General features: G+C 34.6%; 2 protein-coding genes across 2 annotated transcripts in view; both read right to left on the bottom strand.

Annotated features, from left to right (window-relative positions):
• Positions 1 to 13,445, bottom strand: part of LOC124630154 (protein dachsous) — a 308,331-nt gene extending 294,886 nt beyond the window's left edge. Inside the window, exons 1-2 of the mRNA XM_047163891.1 lie at positions 13,297 to 13,445; positions 3,215 to 4,961 (exon numbers count right to left, since the gene is read on the bottom strand). Of these exons, the coding sequence (XP_047019847.1) occupies positions 3,215 to 4,918 (1,704 nt within the window). The 5' untranslated portion in view covers positions 4,919 to 4,961; positions 13,297 to 13,445. The remainder of the gene's footprint in view (positions 1 to 3,214; positions 4,962 to 13,296) is intronic.
• An 8,012-nt stretch (positions 13,446 to 21,457) lies between these two features.
• On the bottom strand, positions 21,458 to 22,006 carry LOC124629629 (gem-associated protein 8-like). Its single transcript, XM_047163123.1, has one exon. The coding sequence runs from the start codon at positions 22,004 to 22,006 to the stop codon at positions 21,458 to 21,460; it is 549 nt and encodes a 182-aa protein (XP_047019079.1).
• Between the last annotated feature and the right edge of the window lie 420 nt (positions 22,007 to 22,426).

Here is a 22,426-nt window from a genome sequence, read left to right on the forward strand (position 1 = left end):
CGTCAAGTGCGGGTGTGGCCGGTTGAGATAAGCGGAATTGATCTGTCCGCTGTAACTAATTGGTACGGAGTTTGCGGACTCCAGTTTATTGTTCAAGTTTTTCGACAGGTATTTTTGAACGAGTACAGTATCCCCGGTATTTTGTTAAGATAACGTCGTTTCGAAATTTTTCATTACAGATTGCGGGAACTTGACTAAAACCTTATTATATAAGGTGGTCACACACGAACAAGGTACAATACTTCTCAGTTCCCTTAAGTGCCTAACACTCCACGTAACTATTCGGTAGAAATAAAAAGAAACCTAATACGCGCCGATATAGAGAAAATAATGCAATTCTACTATTTTATGGTTACTTAAGAGGCTAAACGGCGTGTTAACACAGAAAGCGTAATATAAAACTGTCTTGAACACATTAACTTTGAATAATGTGCCGTATGTATGAACGAATATGTTTTTAAACCACAAACGTGAATGAACGTGTATTTCGTAATAATTTTGTAACGGGATAAACATAATTTCTTGTCTCTCGCATTTTCTTAAGCTTTTGTTGAGCTTCGCTTATAGAAACTCGTTCTATGACGTACAAAAGCTATATAAATTGGCTGTTTTTTAACACAAAAACGATTATGACTTGGCATCTTTTGGTAAGAGCTTTTCCTCAAGTCTGCTTGAATAGGCAAATTTCGGAAATTAAATATAGAGTTTCTTGACATTTATGATTATAGAGATTATAGGTTTTGATGTATTCTATGCAATTTCTATGCAATTCTTCTACAGGTGAATGCTTGAAAATAAATGTCCATATGTTTTTCACAACTCTACAGAATTTCAGACTTCTGTTAAAGTTCAGTTTTGTCTTAACAACCGATTTCTCAAAAGGCAGATGTTTCTCTATGTATTTTATTTACTCGTTAATAAAACAGTAGGTTTAACAGAAAATCAGTCTTTCAATGAAATGATTTAATGAGGTTTCCTTTTGGCTTCAGGGACCCTAAAAACTTTATAACAGTAACCCATAACCCTTTAAAATGACTACTACATAGAAAACAGAATGCAAATTACATCCAGCCCTACACTTATTCTTTCAAAACGAGTACAAGCAGGGTTATCGAGACATTACTGAAATACTCTGTTATTTTGATCACAAATGCCCATTTGGGGCCTACTAATGTATGCCTATATGTCCCGTTTTAGCATATATGGACTCGTAATGGAGTACCTATGGAATCATCATTTGTAAACCTTTGGCATTTCACAAAGGTTGTACAATCAGATTCAAAAGTAGTTGAGCTACATCTTTTTCAAAATGCTTAACAATGTGTCGTGGACGACCCATGAGAGTATTTATCTACTTTTTTTGTAGTTTAGGATGTTAAATAAATTTTGGCGATTGTGTTGTTAAGAAATTGACCCTCTACGTTGTCAAACACATCAGTCTTACCAAGGGGTATTGGGTTGCCGGGCTGACTGAGTTGAGGAGATCAGATAGGCAGTCATAAGTGCTTGTAAGGGCCTAAATGAAATAAATTATTTGATTTGATTTGAGTCGCTCCTTATTGTAAATCACTGGTACTCAGCGGCATCCTGTTAGACTGGAAGCCGACCTCAACATAGTTGTGAAAAGGCTCGGGAGATTATTAGGCGCTTTTGAAAATAATGATTTGTTCAGCGACTTTTGAAGCTGGTTGTACAATAGTTTCTAAGTGGCAAATTGTTAGTAATCAAGACTTTCACTGTATGGATTTGTATGGGGTAGTCCCGTTTTGTTAATACATGGTTGCGTTTGTGAATTAGGACACTGTTTTATACAAGTTAGACTATGATTTATGTAGCTTTTTTTCTTGTCATAAGTTGGTATATCAGAAAATTGAGAGAAAAGTTTCTTAGCTGTATCTTTTTTGTTAGTTTAAAAATTGAATTACCTAACTGTGAGTGTAACTTATATTTTAGAAAAAAAAAATTATCTTTTTACTCCACTGCCAAAATGCGTTATGTCATATTTATGTAATACCTATACCATCAAGAAATATCCAAATTAAAAAGGGTATATAGCTACACAATAAAAAGTTGTTAATATATAGAAGTACCTGTAATTGTATATCTTAGCCCGATTAAAATCCGCCAGCTAACAAGGCTAAATTAGGTACGGAAAACTATCCGAGTATAATATGCAGGCTTTTCATCTCGAATTTCCCTCATAACGGTGTAAAGTAGTTAAACTGAATGTAACTACATCTCTCACTTTCCATTATGTAGGACTAGATTTCTCGAGTGGAACCAGTAACCGATTGTGTTAGAAGCTGGATATGGTGTATAAATGTATATGTAAAAATGTATGGTAAATAAATAAAAAAATAATATTGTCGAATTAGTAACAAAATATGCCACAAATTAAACTGTCAACTTACACAAAGAAACTGTCAAATTATGAAAAACGTACTCGACATTAAAATACTGGAGACAAGTTAACATTTTTATGCTACTGTCAAAACTAACTTTACACAACAATCTGTTAATTTACGACCGTACTGTAATTGAATTGAAAACACAAGGAAATAATGCAAATCCAAAATAGAAATGTTGACAGGTAATAAAGTTTCAAAATAATGCGACAAGGGATTTAAAGATTATAAATTTATTAGTATTTACATTGGACGAGGTAAATAACTTTTGTTTGAGTGTCATAATTTAAAACCTAGGTACTGCCTATAACTTTAATTTTAAAAAATCTAAATAATCTCTAAACATTAATATTAAAGGGAAACTTGGAAAATTATCAAATGAAAACGCAGTCAAATTAAGCTATTCTCAACATAAGAGCATCGACATTAACGACTGCCTTTCATATTAAAATGTTCTGTGTAACCCGAACTGTCATAAACTGGGAGTAATTACCTCCAGTTTTGCATATTTCTAATGAGGAAAAGCCTTGCAAATTCTCACTAACCGCTGTAAGCCTTTCATCGTGTCTGACACACATTTGGCCTATGATATGGCAAACTTAAGCATAAAATCCCGCTATATAGTATTTAGTAGATGAATTTATTCATAATAAATGTTGAAGCTAAAATATAGCTGCTTGAATTCTGCAAAATGTAGGTTAGGTACTGACAGCGTATCCATCATAAGGTTTTATGATTATAAGAAAACATGAGACAGACACGAATAAACTTAAGTAGTAAGTAAAGTACTATATTATTCTAAGACTCACCTTTAAAATACAGCTGCCGACAGCTTCGTTTTCGGACACGGTGACATTATAGAAAGACTGGTCGAAGATCGGCTCGTTATCATTCACATCTAACACTGTCACTATTAACGTTGCAGTTGAGGACAATGGAGGGTTTCCACGATCCTGAGCGACCACCGTCAACCTTGGCATGGGGTTGGTCTCACAATCAACACGAGCCCTCGTCGTCACCAGCCCTGATCGCTCGTCTATAGCGAACCAATCTGACTGCGGAGTCGGTAGCAAGGAGTAACGTATCTCTGAGTTCTCGCCTTCATCAGCATCAGCTGCTGATACTTGAACCACAGGAGTACCGGGCGCAGCAGCTTCAGGCACGCTGGCTTTGTACTCCGATTCGAGAAACACTGGTGCATTGTCATTCACGTCAGTTACCTTCAAGCTTATGATTCTAGACGCGTGTAAGGGAGGAGACCCCTTGTCGGTCGCTACCACATTCAACGTGTAAGACGAACGAGATTCACGATCCAATGGTAACGCAACTACTACCAGGTAGATAATGTTATCGTGAGTCCTCAAATCAAAATGACCATCCCCACCGCTCAATGTAACGTTTACATTTGCGTACTCGGTTTTGGAATCTGGATCATGAACTGATATCCTAGCTACAAATTCATCCAGCTGTGCTGACTCCGATATTTTTGGTGTAGCATCGTCACTTAGGAATATAACGTCTATTGTAGGCTGGTTGTCGTTAACATCAGTAACTCTTATCGACACAAAAGCTGTAGTTTCCAATGGCTGAGCACCTTTATCTCTTGCAACTACTACAAGTTCATGTAACTCCTTAGTTTCAAAATCTAACGCTTTATTTACAGTAATTTCACCCGTCTCCGGATCAATTTTAAACATGTTCTCCTTATCACTCTGTCTTCTGTTTATCGAATATTCGATCAAACCGTTTTCACCAGAGTCTGAGTCAGTCGCGGATACCTTAAGAACAGGAGTGCCTACAGTGGCGTTCTCCGGGATAGTTGCAGAATAACTACTTTCAGCAAACACAGGTGGATTATCATTTACATCTAAAATAGTAATATTTACAGTCATAGTCCCTCTCAGCGGTGGCGTACCACCATCTAACGCTTCTATCACTAACTGATAATGGTCAGTTGTCTCTCTGTCGAGAAAGCCATTAATTTGTAGGTCCAAATAAAGGACCCCATCTCTTTCTCTATGAGAAGACAATCTGAACGCATTGTCAGTGTTTCCAGATACAATATTGTATCTTTGTGTGTTGAATGCTCCTAAATCCTGATCTTTGGCGGGGTTTAGTTTTCTCTTCACGTCCCTGGGAGTGTTCTCTGAGAACTCAACGTTCATGACAGGGGTGGGGAACGTGGGAGCGTTGTCATTCTCGTCCAGTACTCTGACGACGACGCGGATGTTGTCTCCGCTGGCGGGGATGGCGACTAGAGCGTATCGGTCCCTGTTCTCCCTGTCTAGAGGGCCTCGTGTTCTGATCTCTCCCGTGTGGGGGTCTATCCTGAGGTCGTCGTTGACGGCGCTGCCGGGGACTGGGACGATGGTGTAGGGCGGGGCGGCGTCTGGTAGCTCGTCGCCGAGGTGTCCGACGAGGGTGCCGGCGCGGGCGTTCTCTCGGACGGTGAACTCTCGCACGTGCTCCGCCGCCGCGGTCGCGACCAGCAGGCAAGTGATCACGCGCCACATCGCGCGTTCTTACCTCTCACCGCACACACATTGTCACTAACACCTGTGAAGAAAAAATACCAATTTAGGAACATTTTAAAGTTAAAGAACAGAAAATTATGTGGTTTGATAATAACATTGATATAAGCGAGTCATGTGTAGGTCAATGCCAACGTATTGAAGACACATTTCATTTTCTTATGCTGTAATGAGCTCATGATGTGTCACTAATTATTAATTAACAATGATAAGTATAACAAAAAAAAGGAAATCATCTATCAACAATAGACTATCACACGCCTTCCCACGCAATAAAACAAAAACAATCATAGAGTAAATGTGTCGCCACACTAGCAATACGCAATCGATCACTATTTTTACAAATGGCAACATTTCACTATGTCTATTACCATCGATTAGAACTCCCAGAGTCAGTCCGCCAAAGGAAAATTCATGAATGATGCATACTCGGTATAATTATTACATATGCGGTCCAGACGGGTTTCCTTTTCGATAAGTGACATTATTTAGTTTTTGCTACACTAGTTTACAAGACAGTATTCGTAATCATTCGTATGAATATTTATATACTTTATATCTAACTTCCCTTGGTGCATTTATGTTGTAAATTATACTGGTTGAGTTCCAGCCTGGAAGGAGTCTAGTTTTTATTGCGCTTGTCATTTTTTTGGTGTTGCCAGGATTTGTTAAGCTTTCATGAGGTTTGTGATGATTGATTAAACCTGTTTTTTATCAGATCTAGTCGTTTTGGTAATTAGACTTAAGTAATTGGACTTTAATTCAGTTTTACGTCATTACGTAAGTAAATCTGGTTTTTAAACCATCGTATTTAAACTATAATTTAATAACAATTTTCATTAAAACAAGATTTAAAATAAGAATCTAAAGTTCGCTGTCTTAAAATCGAATCGAAACTTAATTGTTCTTAAAACTTATATGCAAGGTCACGAATCGCCATTTTTACGACCCTACTTATTGCTCGAGAAGAACCCGGTTTAATCTTCAATACTCGGCTATTGTTTTATATCTTAAGAGACATCCTGCTACATAATATATTGTAAGATATAATGTACCTTGAGTGTGACGTCAATTTAATTGTGATGACGGGATTGTGATCTATGGTTTTTGAACCTTATTCAAGAATATTTAAGTGGGTTAATGTTTTTCAAATATTATGCATTAGATTTTTTACATACGTGGTTATGTAATCATACCTACTCTTTCTGTTTACACCTTCAAGTTGATAAAGCCAGAAGGATATTTTATATAGCTATATCGACTTTTAATTAAAGAATATTACTACCTATTTAGACGTTCCTAGCTAAAATCTGTTTTTATTTTCAAATAAAACATTAGCCAAATTCAAATATTTAATTTGCAGTTTATTGCAGCTATATAACTCAACTCAAATAAAGGCAAAATTTATATTTCTTGCTAATTAAGACTGACTGACAGACATTAAAATATGCACCGCTGATGTCATTACGAAAACTAAAATTATTAATTGCGTATACTCGTCATGTCTAGCTCTAATTAAATCTTAATGAATGTCATATAATTATCGGTGGGAAATAATACTTATTTTAATTCTTTTTATCATGTATGTATACGCTTCAAATACTTATTCATTTATTTTATGAGAGGTAACTTCACATTTGACAGTTCGCATACATTTTATAAATGTTCCCAAATCTTATACATAATACATAGTAGTATATTCAAAGTCAAAGTCAAAGTCAAATCATTTATTTCATTTAGGCTTTCACAAGCACTTATGAACGTCATATAAATAAAGTTGATTCTAGTTGCCATATAATGTTGATATATAATTACATAACATAGGGAATAAGGAAATAATATCAGAAAATATATGAAATTAACAAAAATAGGGGTCTATAGCAAAGAAAGAAAATTAATAACTGAGAAATGGTGATTTTTGAAGTCACCGGTTTAGGTCACCGACAAAATACCTATATGTACTACTGAAACTTACAATGATACTAGATATTAAAAATGAAATATTTACCGAAAAAATATTCAAATATTTAAAAACCATCACAAAATCCGAAAAAAATGCGACACCACGAAATCGAATACATCACTATCCCAACTAAAAGGAACGAACTTTAAAAGTATTTTTTACCTGAACCGAAGTACCTGGACTCAAACTAGGGGATGCTTCCAACAAAGCCAACACTTGTTCTATCTAATAATATTATTAATAGCGGATGCTGTTTGTCTTGAAGCACTTAATAGAGTGGATGAGTTTTAAGGATCCTGTGATATTTGACAGAATATTAAAGTTTAAGAAGTAAGATAAAGTTATAAGTAGATATAATGTAGTAGTATATCACTTTTTATAATTTATTGAATTAATTAAAATGTAATATTTACATTAATTTCAAAAAGTTAAAATAAACTTATAATAAGATAGAAATATTTAAAATTGTAGGTACTTCTTATTTTTTTAACAATATTTGGGGCATACTTGTTATAATTGGTTATACACTACATATTTAATAGTATGTAAATGTTAGCTAACAAAGCAAGATTTAATCATTCAAAAGTCCTTAAATAATAGCTGTCATAAGTAACCAGCAGGTCGCGCTTTTCGCTAAAAACTGAAATATTTTTTCAAATCTTGTGATTTATTTTTTCTGAGATTTTCAAATTCAAATCAAAGCAACTTTTCTGCTTTAAAAAATTAATAAGATTTTCTCCTCATATACCTACTATGTAAAGTACAGCATATGATATACAAGTTATGCAGTTATATTAAAAGCACATTACATAGCTATCGCAATCCGGATCGCATCGCTAAGCTGGAATTGATCGTAAAAACTGCGGTTTAAAGCCCGCTAAATGTAGAATGTAGATGAGAACTCAACGCGTTTGTCCAACTAGCTGGTGCCCGAGGTTTCACTGACTTCCAGAGAGAACTGTCTCCCACACCTGGATAATGAGTAACGTATACCCTTTCTCAGACTCTAGCTAGACTCTCTATGTACCAAATTTCATTTAAATCGGTTGGTTAGTGTTGGCGTGAAATCGTGACAGACACACAGAGTATTCTCAATAGAAAATGTTGATAGTATCTACATTATGACATTTTTAAAAGAAAGATTGATATATTAATTGATTTAAAGTCTTTTGCTACCGTGTTATGTGTGCATTCTGGTTAATAAAGTAAAGTCAGAAATGTAAATAAAGTTATAGAAACTTATGAAAACGGCTTATGAAAATAACACAAAACAATATTCAAATAATTATCCAACCCAACTGTACAAAAACCAGCTCTTTCTAACCGAATTAGCGTCAATAACGCTGTGCATGCGACGAACGCGCGGCGGCAGACATCAAAAATTCCGAATTTCGGGCGTCAACACGAACTATGCAAGAATGAGTTATATCGGGACTGAGCAGGCAAACCCGGGGCGACTGTATGTCAACTATGCGCTTTTTCGAATCGCGCCAAAAAGTATTTTGAGACACCTTGGGTACTGAACATTTTTGAGATGCACAAAAAAATGGCTATATTTTTTTAGTTTGGTGTGACAATTATCATCTGCCTAGCCAAAATTTTTGAGATGCACAAAAAAATTGGCTGTATTTTTTTCGTTTGGTTATCATCTGCCTAGCCTTTTCCCAATGTACCTAAGGATCGACTTCCAGTCTAACAGATTGCAGCTGAGTACCTACCAGTGTTTTACAAGGAGCAACTGCCTATCTGATCTTCTCAACACAGTTACCCGGGCAGCCTAATACCCTTAGGTAAGACTGGTTGTCAGACTTACTGGCTATGGTGTGACATTTATAATACATAACAAATTCACTAGATTTTTAATTTATAGATAATTTAAAATGCTTAAAACTAAATGGACTAATTAATATGCATCAATATTTTGCAATAGGTAACCCAAATGTTGTAAAAACGCCGTGTCCAAATATATTCACTGCCATTTTGTGAGAAATTAATATTAATTTTATGCATCGACAAATAATAATATTTTTAGTCTTGATATTGATCTTGACTGAGTTAACGATTCTTTCATAACATAATAAATTACATAATATACCAAGAGACTAACGTATGGTTTGATAGATTTCTTACTTCAGTAAGTTTATTGATCATCAGATATCCAAAATTTTAAAATATGTATCGGATGAGTAATTTCTGAGATTAGAGTGCAAAGACACAAACTCTGTCTATCACGCTTTCACGTAAATAATATTGAACTGATATGATAGGGTACTTATGTAGATAGTCTAAAGCTTGAAAAGGACCTATACATGCCAACTTTTGAACCATGACGTGGGCCAAGCCGCAGGGAAGAGTCAGTATTTTTAGAAATAACTTCTTGCTATGTTGTCATAAGGCTCTACTAAATGCTAGTGCTACGGCCAAGTAATAAGTAGGCTTTGAGTTGCTTAAGTAAAATCTTACTTGTGCCTATATGACAAAATGAAATTTCATCCTTCAATCCTTCAATTTCATCCCAAAACAGCACTTACATGATTGCATTTATCCGTGTCAAAACACAATAGCTTACAATGACCATTGGGTCCCAATATACACACGTAATACATAATACAAGGTGTTACAAAAGTACCCGTAAGAAATGTCCAAGTGAATGATCTTAATTTTGATATTTTTAATCTTTGTCTATAGACCCAAAGAAATTATGTTATCTCTAACAATACTATGTAGTATACATATTTAATTTAAGTAAGACAGTTGATTGAAAAATGTTATGTTTTTCTCTTTAAATGGTATTTTTTCAGGTAGTGCTTTAAAAAAATGTGGATATTTTTGCTCTTTGGCTATATACACAAACATTAGGTATCAATATAGAAACATTCTGTGAAGTTATTATAAATAATTTAATTTTAGTGAATAAGCTCTTTAGCTGGTAATTTTTCAAATGTTAATTAAAGATTTTTGTAAATCTATTTAACCCCTTTTCTTTTTACGGGTATTTTATAACAACCTGTACATATAAAAGAGTTTGCAAGTCTTTGTGTTCAATAAGATAGTGATCAAACGACATGTGACCACGCCCGGAGATGGTTCTACATACAAGCTATGTCAGCCCGGCTTTGTCCGTTTATTTCTTTGTTAAATTAGCAAGATCATACAAAAGGTAAGTTTTGAAAGATTGACAGGTGAATATGAAACATTTGATTCTTTGTGAGTTATTTGGCTGTTTAATGTGAAGTAAAACTTGTTTTAGTAACATGAAGTTTATTCGCGTGAATGGCAATTTCCATCAGTCAGATAAATTAAGAAGTAGTTAAAATGCCTACAATGTCCGCTAATAACACTTAGGTACCGTAATAAAAATTAATTGTTTCTTTGAACCAAATTGAGAACTAGATTATTTCTCTATGTTACATCCTAGACTTTGCAAATTATATTATTGCTATTATCTTATTTAAATTATAAAACTAATGACAATTAAGATAATCTATCAATTATCCTGATAAAAAGGATATAAGCATCCTTTCTCAGGCTATCTATGTTCCAAATTTTATTTTATTTGGTTTATTTCTTTTGGTGTGGTAGCGCAACTGAAAGAGTAATTTTCACTTTTATAATATTAATAAGGATATGGATATAAGTCATCAAATAGTCAGTAATCCAGTCTCGATATACAAGTAGAACAACTTAATAATTGGACAATTAATTAAGGTTCTAATCAGTTCTTTAGCGGCGTTTTTCTAAAGCCAACACAAACACGTCAAGATAAAATAAAATCATCACTCTATACATGGGTTTTCCATTAAAATTGCAATAAATGAGGTCCTATTACTTTGTTTAATATTATAAACCTTTTTGGATTAATCGTCTCGTCTCATGTTTGATTTTTTAGTTAGTTTTGAATGTATATATTGCTACAGTTAGATTTGAAGATTTGTGACGGTTAAGACACATTTCAGACTAAACAGTCAGCCGACAATTGAACTGATTCGCCATCTTATATACAGGGCTTAGATGCTTGGTACAAATAAATGAATAACATATTATTTTTGAAGAAAATTGTGAATCTAGTCAAAGTTTTCAGTCGGTCTGTGACTGGCCAAATACTTAATTGTCATGTGTGTCCTAACATTCATTTTCATACTGATTTATGAACCCATACAAACTGTAAGCCGACTAAAAGTTTTCAGTGTGTTACACTAAATAATAATCTGACTGATAAATTTTTCAGGCTTTATTTTAACCCCCGACGCAATTGAGTGGCATTATAAGTTTCACTACTATGTTTGTCTGTCTGAATAACTGTAGCTCTTAAAAGGATGTAGCGATTCAATGTATTTTTAGGTAAGGATCCTCAGAGAAAATATCAGATTTTTCGAAAAGAATTCGTATGGGGGGAACTATAAGTTTGATCACTATGCGTGTTTGTCTGTGACACAAAAGCTATTAGAAGGATGAACCGATTTCAATGTATTTTTAGCTGAGAGTTCTCAGACAAAAGATGAGATATTTCATATTTGTTTTATATCTAGTATTTTTTTATCTAACATTACTCAATAAGCTATGTAACACTGAAATGATTACTTAAATCAGTCCAGTAGTACCTACAATATCTCACTTTTAAATTATTTAATGATTAAGTATAAAAATATATACTTCCCTAAATATATACTTCCTTAAATATATACTTCCCTAAATATATACTTCCTTAAATATATACTTCCCTAAATATATACTTCCTTAAATATATACTTCCCTAAATATATACTTCCCTAAATATATACTTCCCTAAATATATACTTCCCTAAATATATACTTCCCTAAATATATACTTCCCTAAATATATACTTCCCTAAATATATACTTCCTTAAATATATACTTCCCTAAATATACAAGCTGTTGATTTGCATCCGTGCCATAGTCAAGGACGTAATTATACTAATGATTCTCAACCCAAATCAACAAAAAAATCGGCAGGAAAATTTTTGATTTTAATTTTTTTTCGGAAATCCGTCAATGTTATCTAGCCGTATTTAAACTTGGCGCGTGTGTTACTGGCCTTAAAACCGTGCTGCGCCCTCACACAAACCCAAACAGAAAGCATACGTAACGATCATTCATAAATTTCATTCATAAAATTGGATTACTTCTGAAATGCTACGACATTACAATGACAAAAAAAGCCGTGCGTATTAGCTATTTCCCGTCTACTGTAATTACAATCGATTATTTACGTATTTCATGTCCTCCTCCTGACGTATGGCACAAATGCAAATCAACACCTTGTATACTTCCTTAAATATATACTTCCCTAAATATATACTTCCCTAAATATATACTTCCCTAAATCTAGCTCTAGCTTTAGACTAGTGTTTAATAAACTAAAGAATTTAGAGCTTTTTTTAAACCATAATCAGTTTTAAAAGAACGGTAATAAGAATTGGGAATAAAATGATGATTTTTGAAGCGCTTTTTTAATCTTACAAAACGACGGTTTATTCATTATTACTAAACTTTATTAGGTATATAAACTATAGTATATATTTTACGACTAATAAATCAAAGCCTATGTTTCCCTGGTTGTATCACGATTTCAATTTCCTATAACTTTATGACAAGAACTGAAATAACCTAACTTAACAATAAACCCATTTATTTATCACACTTATAGAAAATTGATAAACCGAATTTCATGAAATTTCCAAGGTAATATAGAGAATATTGTATAAATATTGCTCTGTGTACCGGAATTCTAAGTCTATGCAGGCCGATACACGTGAAAAAATCTAGTGATATATTTCTACGATCACTTCTAAACTACTAATCAAATAACGTACATACTACTTCTACACACACGGATAAGTCTCACAAACCAGATGAATAGTGAAACGAACCACGCCGCCGGCAAAATACTAGCTATAAATTATAAGCTAACTTTATAACAACTTAAACCTACGCTTATTTAACTTGGCGTAACTTCAACTTAAATATTTTCTAAGAAAACTAAGTTTAAGTTAAGTTACTTCTAAGTTACGATTAAGTTTTAAGTTGTATCTAAGTGATTTCTAAGTTGATAGAACCTCGACTCTAATAAGCCCACTATCTTAGATTTCTGATAAAAATCTTAATGTTACCGACTTGTTATAAAGAACGTACGACATACTCTACACTTGATGTAGAGTTTTAGATAGAGTTCGTCTACTTAAATAGCTACGGGATAGAAATAACTGTATGAAATGTCATTAGCATTCTCTACATCAACGTATAGAGCCGCTAGCCATTTTAAAATACGTAGAGTCGGCTCTACTATCATCGTAGAGACCAGAAACACTTACTTAAAAAACTAAACTTTATTAAGAAAATAACATCCTTATAGGTTTATAGAGCTTAAAGCTTTACCTCCAAAATCCAGTCACACACACTACAATAACAACATAACTTTGTTTTCCACTGTTTTCAATACGAAACACACTAAAAAAATTACTAAAAAATACTAAAAAACACTGCACTGCAATCCGGGATACACTGATATACAGAAATTTTATCACAGAAAACGTGTTTTTTTTTTTTCGTTTGATGGTTTGCGCGCGCGCAGCTGAGCTGTTCGAAGGCTCGGATGGCACTGAAGGGGTCGGCCGAGGGGGGGTGAGGGGGGGTCTTGGAAACAGGTTGCGTTCAACCGTTTTGAGCGCCAATTTCTACGTTCTTTGGTACCGACGATTGATACTTTCAATGTTGATAGATGTGTGGATTGTTTTTGAGATTTTTTTTGGGTTTTGGTTTTGGTTTTTTTTTTTTTTTGGTGGGTGATAATTTGGGTGTGTATGATTTTTGGTATTAAAGGACAAAAATAGTAAGTGTAAGTAATTAAATAATATGTATTTCTATTGGAAGTTAAACATTTTAAGTTAAATTAAAATTAATCATTATCATTCTCCGTAAAATTTCTTAGAGGTGTAGCAAAGTTATTTTTTAGATTTTCCTTATCATTTAGGTAATTGACATCGGGCTTATACCTCACTAATCATAAAACTTTGATCGTATAAAAAAGCTTAATAATCATAGCTCATAAAATAGAAGAACAGGATTTCAACAACAGAACTATTTTTTACTAAATATGTCGTTGATTTTCTATAATTTCACAAAACCATTACAAAACAACCAAAAAAATCCTTACTTTGTAACTCCATCTATCTCTCCAGCCTTCATGCTAAAACTACTTAACCAATATAAATGATATTTAGTACACATACAGTCAAGATCCTGAAAAAGGAGATAGGCTACTTTTTATCCGGCTGCAGGAAGTAGTTCCTTCGTAACGCGGGTGGAAACACAGACAACAGAATATGAATAAAAGTCGACATCTCGTTGATGTCTTTTGTATGCGGTAATCAGTAGTCTACAGCAGCGATTCCCAAATGGGGTTCCGCGGAACCCTGAGGTTCCGTGACAGGCCCTCAGGGGTTCCGTGGAAAATTCAAGATTTCCATATGGTAAATCGTTTCACTTTTGACAATATTAAATTATTATACATTCTCAATTAAATTGTTTTAAATATTGCATTCTAAAATTCCATTCAGGCACCATGTAGGTGGGTACCACTCGGGATAAGTCTCGTACTTTCGCGACAAGTGGCGGGGGAAAGCCACGGCAGCAGATAATTTAATTCCGTTTTTTACAAATTGTAGATTAACTTAATACCTCCAGGTCTTCGGCAATCTGCAAATAGGTAGCGAGTCGGACAAAAATCACCGCATTTTTTGGGCTTATTTCATCGCCAGGATTATACGTTTTGATACATTTGACAGGACGTGAAATGACACAGCATACGAGTATTTCCAGTGGCTATTTTTACCATGAATCAAAATGTGACATTATTTCCAATTTTTGCACCTCCGCGAATCCGAAAATTTCGCGCTCGCTTCGCTCGCGACTCCATGTTACGTATGATGGTTTTATGTTCGTTTAATTGCTCAAGTATCCAACACCAAAAAAATTTCGCGCTCTACCGTCGAGATTTCTTTGACGTTTATTTTTTATTCCTCTGGTTCAGAAAAAGCAATAGCGCTTTCTTCGCTAGCTGCTTATTCATTTGCATTTGCTTTTTTGTGTGGATATTGTACTTTTTGAGACCTTATTAATTTACAGTGGTTTTATTTATTTTGTGTTGGTACTTAAACTGAAAAAAAAATCGCGCTCGCTTCGCTCGCAATACCGGCTACCATTGAATGTCTTTCAATGCTAGCGGGTGCTTGGAACTTCTTCTTTTAGTTAAAAAAATCGCGCTCGCTCGCCTCGCACCTGTACAAACCCAATCTATTTCTTTTTGCGTTTACTTTGTCAGTCTTCAAACTGAAAACTATTCACATAATACACAAATTCAAGGGCGGTTAAATTGTTTTCTGGCCCATGCGGCAGACAGCCATGCTGCGCCTGAGTATAATGAATATGTCTCTAACCATATAACCATTTGGAGCGCTACCACGCGCCACGAGCCGTACCTAAGTGTTTTTACGTCTTTAGTTTACTTCTTACTTAAGCTAAGGTTCCGCCGAAAAATGGTGAAACGAAAAGGGTTCCGAAGCCAAAAGAATTCGGGAACCGCTGGTCTACAGTCTACTAGGTTAATATTGATTACTCGCAATGTATATGTCGCAGGGATATGATAAAAACGGGGATTTGATCAATTCCCTAAGGGATTTGATCAAATCATTTCACTGAACCAATTTAGGGATTTGTTCAATTCACTAGATTTGTTTAGGGAAAAGAAAAAATCGTGTTGTTATTTTAACATCCCCCTTAGGGAATTGATCAAATCCCCGTTTTTATTATATCCCTGCGACATATAGAAGAAGGAAAGATAGCGGAGATGCCATAAGGAAGGTAGGTCAGGCGCCTTCTTGTAGGTCTTGTAACGTGCGGTAGGTGTGACCAGTTACTAGTACTAATTTGTTTTGGGTTTTAGTTTGGTTAATTTAGTTTGGACCCTATTTAGTTTGGATCTCTCAAGTATGAGGGCGCGGGTTGGATCCCAGGTCAGGCAAGTACCAATGCAACTTTTCTAAGTCTGTATGTACTTTCTAAGTATATCTTAGACACCATTGGCTGTGTTTCGGATGGCACGTTAAACTGTAGGTCCCGGCTGTCATTGAACATCCTTGGCAGTCGTTACGGGTAGTCAGAAGCCAGTAAGTCTGACACCAGTCTAACCAAGGGGTATCGGGTTGCCCGGGTAACTGGGTTGAGGAGGTCAGATAGGCAGTCGCTTCTTGTAAAGCACTGGTACTCAGCTGAATCCGGTTAGACTGGAAGCCGACCCCAACATGATTGGGAAAAAGGCTCGGAGGATGATGAATTTAGTTTGGACCCTTGTCAAATCAAAACCAATCTGCCAAAAATTGGTGATTTTAGTAATTATAAATATATTATGTTAATAAATAATTTTTTATTTTATTGCGATCCTCCATTGCTAAAAGTTAACTAATAAAAATTTGATTACGTAACTTAACAATGAAGCTAAAGCGCCCTCAACGTAACTGTAACTTCTCAACAGTGATTTGTTTAAAATCGATTCAGTAATTTCGAGCTTATTCAACGCAAACGAACAAACTCCTTACAAATTATTCTTAGTATATTGAAAACTATTTACAAAAAAAAAGGTTATTTAAATATCACCGATATAGATACAGATAATTAAGATAAACTAAAAAAGTCGTGGTAGCCTAGTGGGTAAAGGACCAACCTCTCAAGTATGAGGGCGCGGGTTCGATCCCAGGTCAGGCAAGTACCAATGCAACTTTTCTAAGTTTGTATGTACTTTCTAAGTATATCTTAGACACCATTGACTGTGTTTCGGATGGCACGTTAAACTGTAGGTCCCGGCTGTCATTGAACATCCTTGGCAGTCGTTACGGGTAGTCAGAAGCCAGTAAGTCTGACACCAGTCTAACCAAGGGGTATCGGGTTGCCCGGGTAACTGGGTTGAGGAGGTCAGATAGGCAGTCGCTTCTTGTAAAGCACTGGTACTCAGCTGAATCCGGTTAGACTGGAAGCCGACCCCAACAGGATTGGGAAAAGGCTCGGAGGATGATGAATTAAGATAAACTAAATAGGTATGTAAAGAGAAAAATGCTTGTCTCACGGTTGCACCCGCCTCGTGCATCGGACACTTGATGCGTATCTGATGCGTTTTTGTGCACAAACTAGTTCAGGAATTGATGGCATACCGAGAAACCTGGGAGAACAGGATGGCCTATTTAGTGATAGAATAAGTAAGAGAATTGATGATAAACAGTGTTTGCTTTATCATACAATTATTATCAAGATAAAAGTTTTCAAGTGTAAGCAAATAACTGAACGGATTTTGATGAAACTGTGGAAGATGGTTTCAGGTGATATAATAAATTCCAAAAAAATTTAGTCTTAAATTATTAGGTAATGCTCTAAATTCTAAAGTCTGTCTAACTTTCAATTACAAAAAAAAAACTAGTGAAATTGTTTAAATGGGTACACGATAATCAAGAGGCTGGGAAAGGATGTAGGCTACTTTTTATACGGGCAAGGAAGTAATTCCCTTGGGAGGTCGATCCAGATCAGGTAGGCTCTTTCTTCTATACAAAAACATATGTATAGACAGTGCCCTCGTTTTGAGGTAGCTTCGTGTAATTTTTGACATATAAAATTAGTCTCTAAGCTAAAACGTGATCTATATTATCAAGTTTCTGTCGAGTTGAAGATTTTTTGAAATATAGATTATTACTTCCTACTAATTATTATAAATGCGAAAGTACGTAAAGATATTTGCATGTGAGTTAGTAACTTGACCATAAGAATGGATTTTGATATAACATGGCAATAGTGCAGAGATATCAATCAAAATCAATGATCATTTGAAGGCTGCAGTAGCTACAAGTGATATAGCTTATATAATAATCGCGCAGATTCTACCATAATACTGTTACTACCTATATAAAAATTACTGCAATTCCTTCCTACATACAAACTTGGATAAATATTAAAAACATGTTGCAAGGAACATTACAGAACTCTCAATTAAATTAGCCACAAAACGGGTTATTCAAACGAGCCACTTAGTGGCTTATGATCAATGTATGAGCACTTACAGTCAATTAGTACACTAGTAGTAGCCCTCTATGTGTCTCGGACCATAAAAGTATAGTAAGTACTTAGAGCGTTGAAACTACTGGAGACGAAAATTTTCATTAAAAAGAATAAATGCGGAAGAATCGGCCAATGTAATGAGAGCTAACTTATGCATTTTCAAACACAATAGTTACACACGCACACGAAAAAATTTACAAAGCCAACATTTAATAAACACGAGGCACATATCTATACAGGGTGTGTCGTTCACAATCACATTAAATCCTATCGCATATACTTTATGATATTCTATAGCGAATTGTAAAAAAAATAACCTGATCCATTCAGTGGTTTAACCACAGGAGTCATTTTTCGTTTTTATAATTTACAACATCATGTGTAAAGCAGAGATAAAGTTAGGAGTATCGAATGTTTTGATCAGTTGTCAGCTGTCAGTTTTCAAGGGAGAATTTCAGTTGTTTGTAATGACGGACTTTTATATGGTGTTCTAAATTTCGCACATTTTTATTCCATTTACTTTGTTTGAAAAATTCATTTTTTTATTTTTACGTATTTTTCTTTTTTCTTTGTGTTAATCGATATATATTAACCAGTTTATTAACGCATTTCATTTAATGTGATTATGAACGACACACCCGATATAACATCTATACCTAACTATCCATATTATAAAGAGTTTCTTGTTTTGTATCTAAATACTCCGACTGTGTGGCACTCTGTTTATCCGGGTATGGAATAAAGCTACCACATGACTTGGGTAAAACGGGATACCGCTGAAAACAGCTAATGTAGGTACCTACAATGTGAGAAATAGCGAACAGCACTCTCGTACGTTTGCAAGAGACGAAGGCACAACCATGGCGTGTCCGGCAGGTTCAACCGTCTAAGAATCTAACCCTATGAAAGTACAGTTCATGTTAAAATTAACATTTTTTACAACCAGGAAGGCAAGCTGAGGCTAAAGAGCAGTAGTCAATTAATTCCTGATTCTAATCATAATAAAAACTATTGGAAAGCTGTAATTATACATCTTGTACTTGAGTATAATTAATATTAAAGTATAAAATAATTATCCTCTGAGTATTTTAGTCATATAAATTAAATATCTTGTTTTTACTGTCTACATGTTAAAATATCTTCAAGCTAATCCTACCTAATGTCTGCCATATGACTGCATACTTTTATAGATGCCCTAACTAGCATAGCACAGAATACCATGTATTAGAACAGGGTTTCTGAAAGTGGGGTCCGTAGCATCTGTATCAGAGGTCCGCAGTTAGTCAGTCTGTAGAGCGTAACTGTGTAAACATACAAAAAAATTGTGTAGTGATGATGATGATGTCCTCCTAGCCGATTATCGGCTATGGCGGCTGTTCTCATATAAGGAGATTAGCCAACTGCGCAGGACATCATTAATAGTGCATAACCATTTTATAAAATTGTGTAGTAGTAACTTGACGAGACACATTGTAGTTATTGGGTGACGAAGCTACGAAGGTTTTTTTTTATTTTCAAAATTATTTTTTTACAGGTGTCCATGGAATTGTTTAAATAATTGTGAAAGTGATCCGTGAATGCAAAAAGATTAAGAAACCCTGTACTAGAATATGGTAGGTATGTGAACATGAATGTGATACATTTACACAAACAAAACTATTTATTTCTATTACTATTGCTTGCTTATGGAGAAATTTTATGATTTAGCTTTTTAAAAATCATAGTTAGCATAAAATTTTAATAAATTTAATCCTAAATAAACTTATAAATCATAATTATAGTTCGGCCATTCAGAGAATGCGTTCCTGACACGTCGCGATTGAACTGACGACGTAACTACATTCATTGATTATTGATATAATAATGTTGTTTTAATGCTCCTCAATTGTTAAAACGGTAAACAACCAGCAAAAATATTTTTATCGTAACTGCAACGCCATTGCAAAGTTACGTCGTCAGTTCAATCGCGACGTGTCAGGAACGCATTCTCTGAATGGCCGAACTATAGTTGCTGGTATTTGGGCCACTACTTAATACCATTTGCATATCACTCGTTCTGAAGTTTTCAAAGTAATCAGCGCCATCTATCGAACTATGGATACAACTTTAGCAAAAGTCTCCAGTGTGTTAATGTGTTTCTTTACACTCACATAGCAAGACTGCTGAACCGATTTTGATACAATTGGGTGTGTATTGAGTGGATGAATCCTGGAAATAGTCATAAACTCCATATCAACCCAAATACAGGTCATATTCAGTCATATTATCCAGATGCAGATGTTAAGTGAAATATGTACATAGAAAAGTCATCCCAGTCTAACCAAGGGGTATTGGGTTGCCCGGGTAACTGGATTGAGGAGGTCAGATAGGGCAGTCGCTCCTTGTAAAGCTCTGGTAGTCAGCTACATCCGGTTAGACTGGAAGCCGACCCCAACATAGTTGAAAAAGGGCTTGGATGATGAAAAGTCATCCCAGTGAAAAGTCATTTTCATACGTAAAAATACTTTATTCAGTAATTATTACTAAACCATTTAAAACCCCTTCACTTCATACAAAAAGTCATGATCAGAAAAAGGCAATATTTTTAATACATAGCCAATAAAATATTTCTTTCAGATTATCTCTATACATACTTTATATAACGTAGGACTAATATATTTGATATCTGGCATTATAAAAACTGCAATACATAATATGTATGAAATAAAACATAACTGACAATACTGAAAATTATCTAAATCATACTTGTTAAAAAAAAACTATCATTTGAATGGATCAATACCTATAATATAATCCTGTTTCACAGATCATTAACCCCTTGTTTGCTGGTGCGCAGATCTACACAAGACACAATGGATTTTCTATTGTTCTCTAATTAGCGGCATTCGAGATTAAACACACTTAAAACTTAATTATTTACTTACAAATAAGCTCTAAATATTAACAAAAGAAAGTGAAATAAGTTCATTATACTTTATACAAGAAAGAGTTTGTACATAGAAATACGTGTTTTCATAGAAGGCATTTGACAAAGTCATAGTAGGATAACAGAACCAAGATTTAAATTTTTTTGGCCTTACTACAAAGACTTAAACACCTGTTTTACACTTGTCTAAAAAAATTGTGGCTGCAAAATGCCACCATATGTCAACGTCATAATTAGTTTTTTTTTAGACAAGTCTTAAACTGACGTTTAAAAGTTTTTGTGGTAAGATGGTTAATATTTTGTGCCCTTAGTAAGATATTCAAACTTATTACATTAAAACAATTTAACTATTATTTTTTTCTATTATTTAATTTTTTTCAATGAATAGCTCGCTTATGAAACCTATATTTTATTCAGCTACTGATTAAAAACTACAAACAATAAACAAAATTAGTTATAATCTTTATTTACATTAGGTACAGTGTATAGCAATTTAATAAAACTGATAAAAAATTAACCCAAGTTAAAATTAAAAGGTATATTAGGCCAATATATCGGTTTCTCGCGATCACAAATGTTGATGAACTGTGAACGTAAAGACGTTTCTAAAGCAGATATTTTTTCCCAATCATTTCCGTATAACCTCTTTAGTACGTCCTGTGGATCTTCTGTTATCTGTACAGGTCCAGCCTCCATTTCTTCTATCTGTCCCTGGTCATCATTCAAAGCTCTAAGTCTTTCCCTTTCTCTCTTTGCATCATCTCTGTATTTCTTATTCTCTCTCAGGAACTGTATGAACTCTTCACTAACCTCTATCTCTCCGTCTCCACTCTCTTCAACCTCATTTTCATGTCCAAAATACTCTTCTTCAATGTCTTCCTGATCGGAATTTGTATTGGAACTATTTGCAGAGTTCGTCCCATTTAAGCAGTTTTTACGTATTATGTCGTGTAATAACTTGTTTTCGTACTCTAATGCTGTAGCTTTTGACTTCCAAAACGCTACTTGGTGCTTCAGTTGCCATGTTGCAGCGCTCGTAAAGTTCTCAGCCCACGATGACATTGTTATTGGTATGGGAGACCTCGTGTGCTTCTTATGTTGATCCTTTTTAACGGCCTTCAATTTGTTTTTGCGTCGCAATTTCTTCTGACGTCGACTTTTAGTGTTATGTTTTAACGTTTTACTTTTACTACAAATCGCTTCTTCTTCGGGTGGTTGGAAAAACATAATATTTTTCTGAAGGTACCACCAATAATTTCAACACAGTTTATGACCTGACATGTCAACATTGACCACAGATGTAGTAAACTATACTTACTATATGGTACTATATAACAGGTAAACAAACCAAAAGTGTAGAAAACCTTAGAAAAGACAGCACTTCCTATTATTCCCAAAAATATGCATAACACTGTAGGTTTTATTTCATTAATCCAAAAAAAAAAAACTACAAGTTAGACTTTTACTGTAAAACAATGTTAT

This window comes from Helicoverpa zea, chromosome 4 (assembly GCF_022581195.2).
Source record: "Helicoverpa zea isolate HzStark_Cry1AcR chromosome 4, ilHelZeax1.1, whole genome shotgun sequence".
In the NCBI taxonomy this organism is placed as follows: domain Eukaryota; kingdom Metazoa; phylum Arthropoda; class Insecta; order Lepidoptera; family Noctuidae; genus Helicoverpa; species Helicoverpa zea.